A 17,433-nucleotide genomic window follows, 5' to 3' on the forward strand; every position below is an offset into this window, starting at 1 on the left:
TGTGCAGCGATGTGGCTGTGACAGCCAAACAATCCCTCCCTCAAGGTGGAGGTGCGTTCAGCGTCACAGCGACGTCACTACGACGTCACTAAGCGGCCGGCCAATAGAAGTGGAGGGGCGGAGATGAGCGGGACGTAACATCCCGCCCACCTCCTTCCTTCCGCATTGCTGGTGGAGGCAGGTAAGGAGATGTTTGTCGTTCCTGCGGTGTCATACACAGCGATCTGTGGTGCCGCAGCAGCGACGAACAACATTGTACCTGCTGCAGCAACGATATTAAGGAAATGAACGACGTGTCAATGAGCAACGATTTTTCACGTTTTTGTGCTCGTTTATCGTCGCTCATTTGTGTTAAGGGGGCTTTACACACTGCGATATCGGTAACAATATATCGTCGGGGTCACATCGGTAGTGACGCACATCCGGCGTCGTTACCGACATCGCAGTGTGTAACACAAATGAGCGATGATCAACGTGCACAAAAACGTTAAAAATCGTTGCTCGTTGACACGTCAATTGTTTTTGCCATTTGAGTTTTGAACTGCAAAGCTGAGTTTTTGCCCAAATTTCTGCCACAAAAAAGCACCTTTTTGAACTGCAAAGTGGGTTCAAGAAAACCAAATTCCCATAGACTTTGCTTGAAAAGCAGAACACATCTATTTTGGCATTAAACGCTGCAGTTGAAAAATCAGCAAAAAAGCAAGTAAAAAGCAAAGTGCCTAACAAATGAATGGAGGTGTGTTAGATAAACAATGAAAGAGACAAGGGCCTCCTCAATCAAATGAATGGTGTTGTTGGACTGCCACCAATCTAATATTGATTACCATCTTAAGTCTCATTCACACATCATCAGTATTTTTGCATCAGTGATTGTATGCCAAAGTCGGGAGTGGAACTTACAGAGCAAATCTATAATTGAAAGGTTGACACCTTTTCTGTGTTTTGGAGACCCTAGTTTTGGCATACAAATACTGATGAAATACTGATCAAAAATACTGACGTGTGAATTATGAGGCCTTAAGTTAAGGACATAATATCAAAGTTGAAAAAAAAATCTTTAACAAATGCTTTTTTTTAAAAAAAAAAAAGTAGATAAATTAAAAATTAAAATACAGACCATTTCTTCAAAAGTCAATTGTATTAATAGGATTCCATTACCTTAAACGCCTTCTGCAAAACTGTGAAAATTACATATGCATGAAATAAGTATAAATCTTAAAATCCGCACACAAACGGTGCAGTAAATATTTGAGTTCATGTACATTCAGTAAATATTAATTCACATTTAAGATACTTTTTTTTTATTATTTTCAACTATTTTTTGCCCTGGTTCCAAAAACATTGTATATCCTATATGTCAATTCTCATGCATTAATGAAAAGAAACAACTTTTTCAATGCATGTTTTAATGTCGAAAACAATGTTTTATGACAAAAATGTTGAACAGTGAATGTCTCTTCTTGTCACAAAGTTTAAGGCCATTTATTATTATATTCCACTTAAGAAACCCCTTCAGTTCCTATAGGTTTAGCTGATGCAGCCAGAATTCATTTTCCTCAGTTTTGCCGGTAGATTACTATCCAGCATTGTCCCCAAGGTTAGCATACCCTGTGTCGTCTTCTTCTGGAGCTGGAGGTTTCCAGTTGACTGTGTCATGCACTCAGGTTTCACCTTGAAATATTTCAGTGGTGTATTCTCCTCGCTGTCTTCACATGTGGACACTGTGATCCGTTGTATTTTTAATGGGAGATCCCCGGTACTGCATGCTCTTTCCACACTATTACTACACATTCTTAGTAGTTTTCTCTGGGCGTTATCACTGCCCCGACTGAGTTTTTGAAGCTTAGATGGAAGTAAACTGCTACCTACTTCAAACACATTTAGGTAGTCCAAGGAACAAACCCTATCCCGGTTATATTTATCACTGCAGAGAGAGTTTAGAGGAGAACTTGGGGCTTGTTTCTCCTCTAATTCCTTTACACTATAGTAAGGAGTTGGGACTTCAAATGTAGCATGAAACTGGGAGTAGTCCACCCTGAAGAAGCCCTCTTCTAGGGACATGACTGGAAGAAATCTATGCCCCCAAAGTACCTCATCCTCTGTGTACGATGTTCTTGCTTGGCAAGTCATTCCTGTAAGGAGATCAATATTTTATTAGATTCATTAAATTCCATAATTTACATATACAGTAATATGTATTAAAAATAACATGACAGATCAGAAGCTATAGTCACCAAACAAACTTATTTTCTGTTAAAAAATTATTTTATTTGTCCTGTTATGTCTCTTCCTACCAAATGAAATGTTGCCATACATTGATGTAGTACTTTGTACTTTATTAAGTATGGCATTCCATGATTAAGACCTCCATAGGTCGAAACGCGTAGGAAATTGCTCCCCTGTCTCATCTGCCTCTACATATTTTGTTCTGTATTGATGGAAGATTTTAATTATTAAATAAAGAAATTGATTTTAAGTCGATTCTCTCCTGGAGTTGCTGGAAAATTCTTCTTTTTCTCCATTTATTAATAATTGGGACATTTTTGTTGGCTCATACATTTTTGGATAATGTAGTAAAAGACATTCACTAATACCTTTCTGGTTGCAATTGGATTTTCCATTACTGAGAAAATCAACGCTTCATCTTTATGTAAATGTGCTGGCATGGTGACCGAGGGCGGACCGATTCAGATAGTGCACTAATCCTTCTTATTATTTATATGCTATACTTAATTAATTAATTCATATTCAGCATTACAATGTCTTCAGGTAGTGCAGTCAACATCTCCATTTCACGCACGGAATAGGGTAGTTCTGGCGTGAGGCCAAATGCACAACAAAACATGGGTAACACCACAACTAACAAGGGGTACACCGGGGACACTTTAACAATAGCGGGCACCAGTGCTAGTGACAAGAAAGATGGGAACCTCCTCACTTACCTGCCACTGTATCTTGCACTCCTAGGCAGTCCCTATACATGTTCCTCACCTGTCGCCGAGCCGGAACCTGAAGCCCTGAGATGACCCCACAATGGTCCCTAGCTAGGGAGTGAGCAGGTGACTGACACTATCCTCACCGCTGCACTAAAACAACACACCAGGGAAGGAAGACAGACAGTGGAAAAACACCACAACAAACTGCTGCAGTCAGGACCGAGACTGCAGTCACACTAGTAACTCCAAGAAAGGGTTTCAGCAGCTCCTTCCTCCTCCAAGACAGAATCCTAATTAATCAAGAATAACCGGCACCCTCTGCTGGTAGCAGAGGGTATATAAAGGGACTGGGGGTGGTCCCAAACCGGAACAATCTGGGATGGTAATTTGTCTGCTTGCTGTCAAGGAATACTGCCATTAACCCTACAAACTGCCAAAGGAAAGGAAAACATTTAAATAGTAGAGTCTCACAGGGGAAAGTGAGACTCAGACCCAAAACCTGTCACTAAACTCCTATAGCAGAGAGAGAACCATAAGAATCCATGAAACACATGCTGATGATGCTCAGGATGGAACAATTCAGATGGCTGATCTCAGGGGTGGACTTATCATTGGTGTAGCCTCTGCAGCTAAACAGGGGCCCAAGAGGTTAGGAGGCCAATTTCTACCTCCAAAGCAGGTAAACGTGCATTTTAATAAACTTTTGGGCGGCAAAGGGCCCGTAATTTGTTCTTGCACAGGAGCCCTTTTCTGTCTGTATCCTCTAGTGGTTGATCTACTAGCTAGGAATAAGTCCGCCATCTGCAGCGTCTTTTACATAAAGACGCAAAGTTGATTTTCTCAGTGATGGAATATCCATTTTCATCCAGAAACTTATGTTTCAACTTTGTCTATTAGCACCCTACCCGGCAATGTAATTAGTTTGGAGACCCCAAAGCTCCTGGCAGTTCTCTTTAAAGAGTGTTCATTTGCAGAAAAAAATAAAAAAGACAAATTAAAATTCATCTCTACAAAGACTTGAATTAGGACATAATTCATAGAGAATAGGAAATATGAGATGATTACTGAAAAAATAATTATCAAAATCAGGCTGAGACATGGCGGAGTGTTAAAGAGCACAAAGCAAGTTTGCTACTTATTATTGCTGCATACTTGCAATGTTCTGCATTCTGGAACTCAAATATGTATTTGGTGAATTTGTCAGACTGATCCCCCCAACCACCTTTCTTCATACTATTTACATGGTAATGTCACTCTGTGATGTATGTCATCCATACTTTTACGATGCAATCTATAACTCCCTTACTGAAAAACAGCCTTTTTGAATAATATCCAAATGAGGCTTAAAGGGGTTGTCCACTACTAAGACAACTCCTTCTGTTTCCACATGGCTCTTCCAGGGAAAATAATAAACTGTTCTCACCTCCAGTGCCAGCACCGTTCTCACATGGGATTGTGATGTCAAATGAGCCCCCACGTCAAATCAGCAATGACTTCCTTGTCCCAGCCTTTTGACCAAACGAGTTAATCAACAGGAAGTCAGCCGTGCAGCTGCGCTCACTTCCTGTTGATAGTCCGTTTGGTCCAAAGGTGAGGAGAAGGAAGCCGGTGATGATTGGACACGTGGCTGACATGACTTCACAACCCCATGTGAGCCCTGGCACTGCGATCCCGAACACTTCTGGAACAGTGGCGGCATGGGAGGTGAGTAGTAAGTATAGTCTTTATTATTTTCCCTTGCGGAAACATGTGGAATTAGAAGGGGTTGTACTAGCAGTAGAAAGGCTCCGGACTTGTCAAAGCACTTCCCAAGCAACTGTCTCCCTGGCTCTCTTTCCTGACTGTCCCCCTGTCCTCTACGTGACTGACAGTTCACTGACTTGACTACACAATCAAGCAGAGGGGACAGTTGGGTTCTGCAGACAATAGAGGCGGGGAGAAAGAGGCTTGGGAAGTGCTTTGACACTCCCAGAACACTTAAGCTCTATTTGCATATGAATTAAAATAGTAATACATTCAGAAAGCAAAAAAATTACATCAGTAAAGGTATTGATAACATTATGCTTTTGAGAACAACATGAGCAAATAAACAGTTTAAGGGCTGTATCGTACCCTTTAAAAGAGCTCTCAAAACAAATTCCAAACAAGCATGGCTATGGTAAATGCCATGAAAAATAATTAAGATGATATATACAGAGCATAACTCCAGAACAATTAATGACATGCAGGAGAAAATGGAGTAAAAATGCACATCAGTAAACAATGTTCAATAGAAAATTACATTTTTTATTTATAACAATATTAATATTAAAATGAGAATCCACAACTATGGAACAACCAATGTTCATATTTAACAGTAAGTGATCCGTATATAGAAATACATAGATAAGGCAAAGGACGCCTGTAAAATAAACGGACCAGAAATTCAGTCAGATGGTAGTGACTTAATACCCCATGTAGAGATTAAAAGGGGGACAATCTGATCAAAGGTCAGAAAAATTATTGTAGGTACACCAAAACATTACAGCAGCGAACCTTAACTAGCATCATGGAGGTTCAAGCAAACGGAAAATATGATCAAATAACCATCTGTGATTAATCAAATATGACCAAGTAAATGCAGAGACCCCCGTGCATGCTAACCAATTAGGTATAAATATGTCATGGTGTACAAAAAATAGTTGACCATGATCAGATATACATCACCCATATACTCACAGTGTTAGGTATTCAGAGGACAAAGGCTATCCAGAGCAAAAGAAGACAGGAGACCTAACGTACGTTTCGCTTCTTAAAAATAACCTAATACATGGCTTCCTCACAGGTCGCTGCTGTAATGTTTTGGTGTACCTACAATAATTTTTCTGACCTTTGATCAGATTGTCCCCCTTTTACTCTCTATGTGGGGTATTTCATAAGTCATTACCATCTGACTGTATTTCTGGTCCGTTTATTTTATTGGCGTCCTTTGCCTTATCTATGTATTGCTATATACGGATCACTTACTGTTATATATGGACATTGGTTGTTCTATGGTTGTGGATTCTCATTTTAATATTAATATTATTATTAATAAAAATTTGTAATTTTCTATTAAACATTGTTTACTGATATGCATTTTTTACTCAATTTTCTTATGCATTCCTTTAAAAGAGCTGCCTGGGATTAAAGAAAACGCTAACCTTTTTTTTTAAGTGTCCCTCTTGGCTGTTCCTGGTATTGCAATTCGGCCTCTTTCTGTAGAATGTGGATGAACTGCAATACCAGAAAAAGCCCATTAAGAATAGTGGCGCTCTGCACATTTTGGAAAAAAGACGATTCTTATTGTAATCCCAGACAATCCCTTTAATAACTTGACAGCATTGAGATGAATGTGTGCTTTCAACATTTCATTTGCATAGTGATGAATGGTTTGGAGTCTTCATAATGTCTCTTTGCATGCGTCCATTTCAATTTATGAACTGTAAAAAAGAATGGTAAATTATGTCTTTTCTGTCAAACTATTATGATAGAATGAGCTGTGATTACTGCCTATTACACACATTTCGGGCAGAAATGCTGATGAATTATATGGTGAAATTACCAAGAATTAGTTCTTAAAACTTCTATTCTGCTGCAGATTTAGTAAAAGGCTTTTAATTTGAATGAAAATCGATTTTAAAAATCCAGCCATAATACAGGCTTGTGGGACATTATGGGTAAGATCTGCACAATGCTGCCTGATAATATTGTCTTTGGACAGTATATTCAGATTTCACAATGCTTATAGTTGTCTCCGAATGGACCCAAATTTCATCTGACATTTCCAAACATTATACTGATCATTACTCAGGAGCAGGGAATATTGCATTTTGGAAAAAGTGGCTGTTACATTTCACAACCATTTAATGTTCAAGGGGTGGTTCAAAGCATAGTGGCCACATTGGTGTAAAGCTGTGACAGAAGGCATTTTCTTAATACCTTCTCTTGTCCCTTCTACCTGTGAGTTGTGCTATCACTGTCTGCTAATCTCCATCACGTGACCCGGGCTGCAGTGACCTTTGATATCCGTTGATGTTATGTCAACTTCCGGAATTGGAAGGTGACCCGGCATCACCAAGACCGGACCCAGTGTCCATGAGAAACTGGGCTGTGGGTGGAGTTCACTGCAGCCTGGGTCACGTGATGGGGATAAGCGGACAATGATAGCGCCACTTACAGGTAGTGAATGGTCAACAGAAGGTATTTAGAAAATGCCTTTTGTCACAGCTTTACACCGATGTGGCCATTATACTTGGTAGTGGACAATCTCTTTAAGCATTTTTTTAGTGCATGGTTTTCAGGGTGTAAAAAATATTTCCATGAAGTGTAAGCTCCCCCTTTGAAAAATATCTGAAAAAGAAAAGCCCTGGGCATGTGTTACCAATTTTGAAGTATTAGGGGAAAAAAATCATTGTGAACCCCTAGATCATCTACACATTATTCATACATAAGCTGTTTTCACACATTCAAGTCTCACAGTCTGTGTATAGACCTTGACATCTGGACCATCCAAGGGTCTCCTCACCCAAACTCTATAGCTACACAGGCACAATGATGTTAAGGATATTAAGATGGCTCAGGGCTCAGGGGACCTGTAGCCGGTCCAGAAACTGATGTACGTATATGGACCGTCAAACTCAGTCATGTAAAACCGACTTTATGTTAACTCTCAATGCAAACAAATGTGTAATTAAAGTCAATGTTGTTAGTGTACTGACCATTTGTACCTTTTAGGGTAGGCTATTCCAAGTTTATCTACAGTAACTGTAAAGAATCCTTTCAGATAACGATTCTTTATTCCCTTCCCTCTTCCCCTTCCCACTTCCCCTTCCCACACAGTTCTTAGGATGGATACTTTATGTGCCAGTTCTTTGTATTTAAAGTATATTCCTGTCTGAAATGGAAATATCTGACTGTGCAGCTGCTACACGCATTCAGGGAAATGGAAACAACGAGCTAAGGGTACTTTCACATTTGCATTTTTTTCCTTCCGTCACAATCCGCCCTTTTGGAAAACAGTGGAATCCGTTAACGGATAACGTTAACGGATTCCGCTGTTTCCCATAGACTTGTATGGATGACAGATTGTGCGAAAAGTACCTGCATTGCTTCCGCTGGCCGACGCTGCGTTACTTCCGCCGAGCGGAAGCAACGCTGAATGTAACGTTAATTGCTTGCGTTAAATTGATGGCAAGCAGTGGATTCCGTTGCTTCCGTTAAAATTTATAATGGCTCCCTATGGTAGCGGATTCCGTAGCAAGATGCTTTACAACGGAATCCGCCGCTGGATTCCGCTAATTTCTACTGAGCATGCCCAGAATGAAAAAAATGGGAAAAAATAAAAAAACGGAGCCGACGCATTCCGTTAGACAAACGCCTAACGGACGCCAAACGGATGCAACGGATGCAATGGGTCTGTTATTTCACAGGAATCAGCTAACGGATTCCTGTGAAATAACTGATCCGTTGCATCCGTTGACAAAACAAAAATAACGGATGCGTCAGAAACGACTCAGCAACGGACCCAGCGGATTTCACCCAACGGAAGTGTGAAAGTACCCTAAGTGAGTTATGCTGTTTCTGTAACTCCATTTCAATTATATGGGCTATATGGAAAAGCAGCACAGCTCACTTGACTCATAGTCCTTACCACATATACAGAGATAGGTATCCCAATTTCAGCCATGAAAGGCTGAGAAGGGTGTACATACTTATACATGATGGTACAAATTATTAAGATCCCCTCTAATTTTTATTTCTAGCTCAATCAGTCCAATGTTTCCAGATTCCCAATATTCAAAAAGATAGACCTACTTTTTTTGTGTTTAGGCAACGTTCTTTATAAATGTTGTCCCTAAACAAAGGGGATATATAACCTTTCCAAAGTATGATTGATGGAGGTCCGGACTGATGATCAGAGCTCCTATGTGAGTGAAACATTCAGAAGCATTTGTGATTACTAATCACTAAAGGCTACTTTACACACTGCGATATCGGTCCCGATATCGCTAGTGTGCGCACCCGCCCCCATCTGTTGCGCGACACGGGCATATCGCTGCCCGTGCCGCACAACATCGCCCAGAGCCGTCACACATACTTACCTGTCCGGCGACGTCGCTGTGACCGGCGAACCGCCTCCTTTCTAAGGGGGCGGTCCGTGCGGCGTCACAGCGACGTCACTGAAACGTCACTGAACCGCCGCCCAATAGCAGCGGAGGGGCGGAGATGAGCGGGACGTAATATCCCGCCCACCTCCTTCCTTCTGCATAGCAGCCGGGAGGCAGGTAAGGGGAGCTTCCTCGTTCCTGCGGCGTCACACGCAGCGATGTGTGCTGCCGCAGGAACGAGGAACAACTTCATTACTGCTGAAGTAACGATTTCTGAGAATGGACCCCCGTGTAGCCGATTAGTGATTTTGCACGTTTTTGCAACGATGCAAAATCGCTAAACGGTGTCACACGCAACGGCATCGCTAATGCGGCCGGATGTGCGTCACAAAATCCGTGACCCCAACGACTCCGCATTAGCGATGTCGCAGCGTGTAAAGCCCGCTTAAGTGAACATTGCTGTGGTGGCCTCTCTATATCTCCATTTACACAGAACTTTAAACCCAGGAGGACTCTGTGATGGTCACAGCGGCCAGACTAGCAGCAATCATACCTATCCTGTGGATATGTAATGTTCATGGTACAACTCCTTAAGAACCTCATCCTATATATACAGTACATATGTACAGTATGTGTGAATATTATGTGCAGCACTAGTATTTACCTAAAAGGTTAATTTTTACAATTGATATACTTTAGGCTTGGCAACCCTTAGAGGGAATCTGTCACCAGGTTTTTGCTACCCAATCTGAGAACAGCATAATGTAGGGGCAGAGACTCTAATTCCTGTGATAGATCAATTTGCTGGGCTGTTGCTGCAGTTTTGACAAAACAAGTTTTCTCTGATGCAGATCTATCAGTTCTCTGAATGCTGAGCTCACTATGGCACCACTCACACCACTGTTCGACAGTTTTCTGTGTACACTGTGCATAGTCAGAAAGCTGCCAACCAGTATTGGGGGCGGAGTTATACAAAACGCATGAATTTGGAGAATTACATGGCAGCAGGTTTTCTCCAGTAAGTGGAACATCACTGGAATTAAGGTCTCTGCCTCTACATTACATTACGTTTCGTTGCTCTTAGCTTAGGGAGCAAAAACCTAGTGACAGATTCCCTTTAAATGGAATCATGCAGTATTTGCAGTGCAGAAGTAATAGCATTTAGCCATTGTTTTATCTCACTTGGGCCCATTGGTATACATAGCTGATAGAGAGTCATATGACAAAGAATAAATTGGTTTTGCTTTTAGGGGCTGCTTAACACCATTGTTCTCCTAAACACTAGCAACTGGTGCCCCCTTCACATTCTTTTACTTTGATTGTTTTCCTGTGCTATTTTTTTTTACTTATTCTGTTTTTGTTTTCCTGTGCTATATTTTTTTTTGTCTTATTCTGTTTTTTTGTATTCCTATGCTTTTTTTTTTACTTTGTCTTATTTTATTTTCCTATGCTATTTTTTACTTTGTCTTATTCTTTTTTGTTGTTTTCCTAGGCTATTGTTTTACTGTCTTTTTTGCTTTTGTTTTCCTATGCTATTTTTTACTTTGTCTTATTCTATTTTTGTTGTTTTCCTATGCTATCTTTTACTTTGTCTTATGCTGTTTTTGTTGTTTTCCTATGCTATCTTTTACTTTGTCTTTTTCTGTTTTACCCCTTTTTCAGCCTGACCTGTTTTCTCTGTCTCCTTACCCTATCCCTTTTTTTCTTACCTCGTCTCGTTCCTTCTCCAGCTATCCTCCTTATTATGTCTATCAGTTTTTTAATATAAATCATTAGATTATTGATCTGCTTTTTTGCTATAATTATCTATGTTGTATTATATTTTCAGTTCTTATTGTAGTGTGATTATGGAAACATTATGATGCTCTAATTCTCACCTGTAGTTTCAACAATGCCTTCCAGAATGACAACGATCTCAAACTGCTCACTCCTCAGTGATTTCTGTGAGAGATCAAAGAATGGGCTCCGACGGTTGATCTCATGGCAGATTGTTAGTGGAGAAACTAGGAACAGCTGATCAGCTCCGGTGCCAAATCCAACATCCAGCTCACGTTGGTCTAGCGGCAGGAATTCACCTTCTGGGGTCTGTCTGGACTGAGAAACACAATGCAAATATTAAATGATTCATCACGTCAGATATTCTATCTACGATATGGATGAAAGTAATAAATTACATTAATGCTTGATTTATCTTTTCCATATGGACATTTACATTTTATTACATTTAATGCTTAAAAGAGAACCCTTCATATTAATTTCTATTTCATAAATCAATAGTACTCGTAAAAAAAAGTAACTTTATAATATATCTAATCGGAGTAATCAGCTTTTTTGGATTGCTCTATCACTTTTAATTCACGTGTAAATGTATAATATCTGTATTCTGCAAAGACAGATTTTCACTGTACTGAGATAACAGATGACATTTGCTGCTCATAAAATTTTATGTCAGAGGGAGTAGGACCTATAGGCAGAAACAGACATTCTGCTGCAAGTTCTCCTGCAATGATAGTTACTCCTTAATAGGGTGCATTAAGGAGTAACTATCATTGCAGGAGAACTTGCAGCAGAATGTCTGTTTCTGCCTATAGGTCCTGCACTCCTTAAGGTGCATTTACAATGGCAGATTTCATGAGTGCATGCTATCTAGTTAATTCATTTGTCACTTGCTTAAAAATCATTCATTTTGGCAGCACATTGCCTTGTTCAAATAGCACATGTGCTGCAGAGAACAATGAAAGTCTATGCGCACAAAATGATCTAGTACTGACCATTCTATGTGCTTCATAAGTATGGTCAGTCTGTCTAAACAGGTCTTTGGCGATCATTTAATCAGCTTCTATGTAACCAATTTGCTGTCATTTACAGCCATCTATGTGGTTGTATTATAGCTCCACAAGGTTGCCACAGAGGTTTATGTGTTTGTAACATGGCTTGGGGTGACAGCGACGTGTGAGATAGTCGTGTCTTATGCTCTTGCATAAAGTTGGAGGTCTTGGTTGGGTGTGGGCTTGTAGGCCGAATTATGCCAATGACTTCAGCCCTGACAAGATGGTAGAAAGTTCAATGAAGGAGGCCACTGTTCCAAAATAAACTCTTTACTGAATGATAACTGGGAAGGAAGTATGTATAGTAGATAGTGGGTCCATAGCTTCATGAATGTTTCCTTTACAACAGAGCATTTTCATACCCAGTCTATTGCTTCTCCAAACACAATGTCTTTGCTGCTTCAACACAATCTCGATTCCTTCAAACTCAGTACTACAGTATAGTTAGTGAAAGTATTAATCTCAATTCACAGCTCTACATCTTCTTCCTCTTATAGGGATTATGTTGTGAATATGAAGGGTCCTTAGCTTAGCTACTTCTGACACGTTGCAACTCCCACCCAGGACACTCTCTCTGTCTCACGTACTGTTCTCTCCTGGCCCGTTACCTCTCTGAGTTATGAACTCGGAGCCATAGTGTTATGCATCCTGTTCTACGACCCGTCTCTTTTCGTTCACTTTGTACTTTTGTCAACTCTCTCTGTCTCTGTAATCTAGATCCCACTATCTGCTAACTTGGTCTCCTCTCATGTTAGGGACACCCATGTCATGCAGCTATGCTCACTAATCAGACCTTAGGTTCTTCACTACTGCACACTGTGCCCTATCTGCCCTCCTGATAGGAAATTGTAACTGATTCCTCACTTTAACTCCTCCCACTCTGGGCCAATCACAAACATTAACTGTTGGTCACAAGGATTTGGCTTTTGTAATTCCATCCCCCTATCCTCTTGTTTTCAGGGAAATTAAGCAGCTGCCAGAAGCTGGATAATCTTTTTCCACTCTGGCTATTTAAAACAGATTAAGGGGTACTTCTCACATAGCGAGATCGCTAGCGAGATCACTGCTGAGTCACGGTTTTTGTGACACACCAGTGATCTCGCTGTGTGTGACACTGAGCAGTGATCTGGCCCCTGCTGTGAAATCGCTGCTCGCTACACACAGTGCTGGTTTATTTTTTGGACGTTGCTCTCCTGCTGTGAAGCACACAACACTGTGTTTGACAGCGAGAGAGCAATGATCTAAATGTAGGGAGCCAGCTTCTGGCAGCCTGCGGTAAGCTGTAACTAAGGTAAATATCGGGTAGCCAAGCGAAGGGCTTTGCTTGGTTACCCGATATTTACCTTGATTACTAGCATCCGCCGCTCTCAGGCTGCCAGTGCCGGCTCCCTGCACACGTAGCCAGAGTACACATCAGGTAAATAAGCAAAGCGGTTTGCTTATTAACCCAATGTGTACTCTGGCTAGGACTGCAGGGAGCCAGCGCTAAGCGGTGTGCGCTGGTAACCAAGGTAAATATCGGGTAACCAAGCGTTTGGTTACCCAATATTTACCTTAGTTACCAAGCGCAGCATCGCTTCCACTCGTTGCTGGTGGCTCGGGGCTGGTCACTGGTCACTGGTGAGATCTGCCTGATTGACAGCTCACCAGCGATGGGATCGCTGGAGCTTCACTAAAGTGTGACGGTACCCAAACACTCATGTGGGCTAAGGACTCATGTGTATAGGGAAGATTGGAGAGATACAGTATATCTTTGCTATGCAAACTTTTATCCAAAAACTAATTGCTGTATATGGCGAGGTCCACGGGTATTGATCTCTATCTATAGCATTCAGCTTGTATGAATTTTATGGGTTGGGATGTGTAAAATCGTACTCAACATCCTATTTGTGCTCCACTTTTATGATTATGATTTACCAGTTTCCATACTTGTACTGTAAGTAGTGGGTAAAACAAAAATTTAAGATGGGCAATATTAGTTAAATAATAAAGATGATTCCTTTCTCTATATTACAGTATATTCCTATATTTGTACAATGGCAGAAAGGACACTCAATTTCTCAAGTTTTGAAATGTAGATGTTTCACTAAATTCCAAATATGACATCAATTTAATAAAAATGGTCATATAAAATTAGAAAATAGTTTACCCTTCCTGACCTTGGGCAGTGCCTGATGTAGCATCCACAATCATTAGAATTGGTCTAAGCCACAATACCAGACACAGTCTAGTGTTGCGCTATTTCTTGGAATAAAAATGATAAAAGTCATTTTTAGGAGCCATTTGTATGGACCAACCACTGATCGGTAAACATTTGCCAATCGGAGGTCATTTAATAGGCTGTTTATACAGGTGGACTATGGTAAATGGTGCGTGCTGAGTGATCTGTAGTACATTGCTCAGTCACATAGCCTACCATGGTGCTCGTCAGTGTGAGTTCTGTTACGAAGGACAATGTACCACTGAAATGATGTTTTCTTCGGCGCTCCATTGGGAGACCCAGACGATTGGGTGTATAGTACTGCCTCCGGAGGCCACACAAAGCATTACACTAAAAAGTGTAAGGCCCCTCCCCTTCTGGCTATACACCCCCAGTGGGATCACTGGCTCACCAGTTTTCTGCTTTGTGCGAAGGAGGTCAGACATCCACGCATAGCTCCACTGTTTAGTCAGCAGCAGCTGCTGACTATGTCGGATGGAAGAAAAGAGGGCCCATACTAGGGCCCCCAGCATGCTCCCTTCTCACCCCACTTGCGGTTTGTAAGGTTGAGGTACCCATTGCGGGTACGGAGGCTGGAGCCCACATGCTGTTTTCCTTCCCCATCCCCCTGAGGGGCTCTGAGGAAGTGGGATCTTACCGGCCCCCAAGCCCTGAGGCCGGGCTCCATCCACAGACCCATGGAACCTGCTGGATACGGAGCTGGGTACCGTTCAGGGACAAGGCCCTGCGACATTAAGGTACTCTGTGTCCCCGTTTGTACAGGCCGCGCACACTCCAGACTTGCTGGGTGTGCTAGTGCGCCGGGGACAGTAGCGCTGCGCGCTGGGGTTACAGTCACTACAGTTTGTCTGAGTGACTTTATGTGTTGGGGACTGCCGCGCCGGCCGCCCCTGGAGCGGCGGCGCGGCTGCGACTTGTAGTGCGCCGGGGACTTAGCGCCGACCGTGCTTTTACGACGGCGGCGCTTATAAATCTAGTCCCCGGCTTTTGCGGCCTAGCTCCGCTTCGTTCCCGCCCCCACCCTGTCAATCAGGGCAAGGGAGAGACGCTGTACGTTTATTCAGCGCCGAGGGCTGGAGCCTTATTTACATGCTCCAGCCCTCTCACTGAGCACAGTGGGACGCAGGTTTCCCGCTCTTTGTCTGCACACGCCCAGGGCCCGCCCCTCTCCACAGGACGCCGGCAGCCATTCCTACATGCAGTCTGGCTGGAGAACGGACACAGGCTCTGGGAGACCCAGACAAGGGATTTCTGGCGACCACACACCCGCGTTTAGCGGGCGGTAAGCAGCACTTAAGTGCTGGCCCCACTAGTGCCACAGTGTGATATTTGTGTACTTTTTTCTCTGTACCATATATATATATATTTTGCACTGTAAGGTCGCTTCTTGGCTGTATACCCCTATTGCTCTGAGGAGACGACAACATGTCATCTGCAAAACGCAAGGGTGCCAAGACACAGGCTGTGAACGCTGCTTGTGCCGCTTGTGGGGCTGATCTACCGGCAGGTTACAATGACCCCCATTGTGTGCAATGTTCGGTCCCTGTGGCACTTCGTCAGCCGGAGCCTATGGTGGCAGTGGCCCAGGCAGAGTCGCCGGTGAACCCTGTCCCGGTGACGGGGACAGAGTTTGCTGTTTTTGCTGACAAAATGTCTGTCACTATGACAAAAATCCTAGAGACCTTGCAGGCCAGTTACTCAGTCCATGGACACTGCTGCGGCAATGTTCCCCGGTCCCCCTCAGTTGGAGTTAATCCGTGCTTCAAGGGGGTCCCAGGCATCTCAGCCTGACGGCTCTGATTCAGATGACAGTCCCAGGCAGCCTAAGCGAGCTCGCTGGGAGAGACCCCCCACGTCATCACGCGGATCAGGGTCTCAACGAGAAGAGTCTCTACATGATGAGACAGAGGAGGGTGATCAGGAGTCTAATCCTGAAACCGCACTCAATCTGGATACTCCTGATGGTGACGCCGTGGTAAATGACCTTATAGGGGCCATCAATAGTCTATTGGAAATTTCTCCCCCAGCCCCTTCTGCAGAGGAGGCAGCTGCACAGCAGGAGAAGTTCCATTTCAGGTATCCCAAGCCTAAACTGAGTACTTTTCTGGACCACGCTGACTTCAGAGAATCAGTCCAGAAACACCATGCCTACCCAGATAAGCGTTTCTCCAAACGTCTTAAGGATGCACGTTATCCCTTTCCCCCTGACGTGGTCAAACGCTGGACCTAGTGTCCAAAGGTGGATCCCCCAATCTCCAGGCTTGCAGCTAGATCCATAGTTGCAGTGGAAGATGGGGCTTCACTTAAAGATGCCAATGACAGACAGATGGACCTTTGGTTAAAGTCTGTCTATGAAGCTATCGGCGCGTCGTTTGCTCCAGCATTCGCGGCCGTGTGGGCACTCCAAGCTATTTCAGCTGGCTTGGCACAGGTGGACTCTATCATACGTCCAGCAGTGCCGCGAGTAGCGTCCCTAACCTCGCAAATGTCTGCGTTTGCGACTTACGCTATCAACGCTGTCCTGGACTCTACGAGCCGTACCTCAATGGCGTCTGCCAACTATGTCGTTTTGCGCAGAGCCTTGTGGTTAAAGGAATGGAAAGCAGATTCTGCTTCCAAGAAATGTTTAACCAGCTTGCCGCTATCTGTAGATAGACTGTTTGGTGAACAATTGGCTGAAATCATTAAGCAATCCAAGGGTAAGGACTCCTCCTTACCCCAGCCCAGATCAAGCAAACCTCAACAGAGGAAGTGGCAGTCGAGGTTTCGGTCCTTTCGAGGCTCCAGCAAGACCCAATTCTCCTCGTCCAAAGGGACTCAGAAGGAGCAAAGGAGCTCAGATTCCTGGCGGGCTCAGTCACGCCCCAAGAAAGCAACCGGAGGAACCGCTTCCAAGGCGGCTGCCTCATGACTTTCGGCCTCAGCCCTCCGCATCCTCGGTCGGTGGCAGGCTCTCCCGCTTTTGCGACATTTGGCTGCCACAGGTCAAAGACCAGTGGGTAACAGACATTTTGTCTCACGGGTACAGGATAGAATTCAGTTCTCGTCCTCCGCCTCGGTTCTTCAGAACCTCCCCACATCCCGACCGAGCAGATGCCCTTCTGCAGGCGGTGTGCTCACTAAAAGCAGAAGGAGTGGTGATCCCTGTTCCTCTGCAGGAACAAGGGCAAGGTTTTTACTCCAATCTCTTCGTGGTTCCAAAAAAGGACGGCTCGTTCCGTCCTGTTCTGGACCTAAAGCTGCTCAACAAGCATGTGAACGCCAGGCGGTTCCGGATGGAATCCCTCCGCTCTGTCATTGCCTCAATGTCTCAAGGAGAT

At 43.3% G+C, this 17,433-nt stretch overlaps 1 protein-coding gene across 1 annotated transcript in view; it reads right to left on the minus strand.

Moving 5' to 3' along the window:
* Nucleotides 1-1,389: 1,389 nt before the first annotated feature.
* LOC142311479 (G protein-activated inward rectifier potassium channel 1-like) overlaps nt 1,390-17,433 on the minus strand; it is a 92,578-nt gene continuing 76,534 nt past the window's right edge. Inside the window, exons 2-3 of the mRNA XM_075349952.1 lie at nt 10,942-11,158; nt 1,390-2,132 (exon numbers count right to left, since the gene is read on the minus strand). Coding sequence (XP_075206067.1) covers nt 1,528-2,132; nt 10,942-11,158 — 822 coding nt within the window. The 3' untranslated portion in view covers nt 1,390-1,527. The remainder of the gene's footprint in view (nt 2,133-10,941; nt 11,159-17,433) is intronic.

Source organism: Anomaloglossus baeobatrachus, chromosome 5 (genome assembly GCF_048569485.1).
Source record: "Anomaloglossus baeobatrachus isolate aAnoBae1 chromosome 5, aAnoBae1.hap1, whole genome shotgun sequence".
In the NCBI taxonomy this organism is placed as follows: Eukaryota; Metazoa; Chordata; class Amphibia; order Anura; family Aromobatidae; genus Anomaloglossus; species Anomaloglossus baeobatrachus.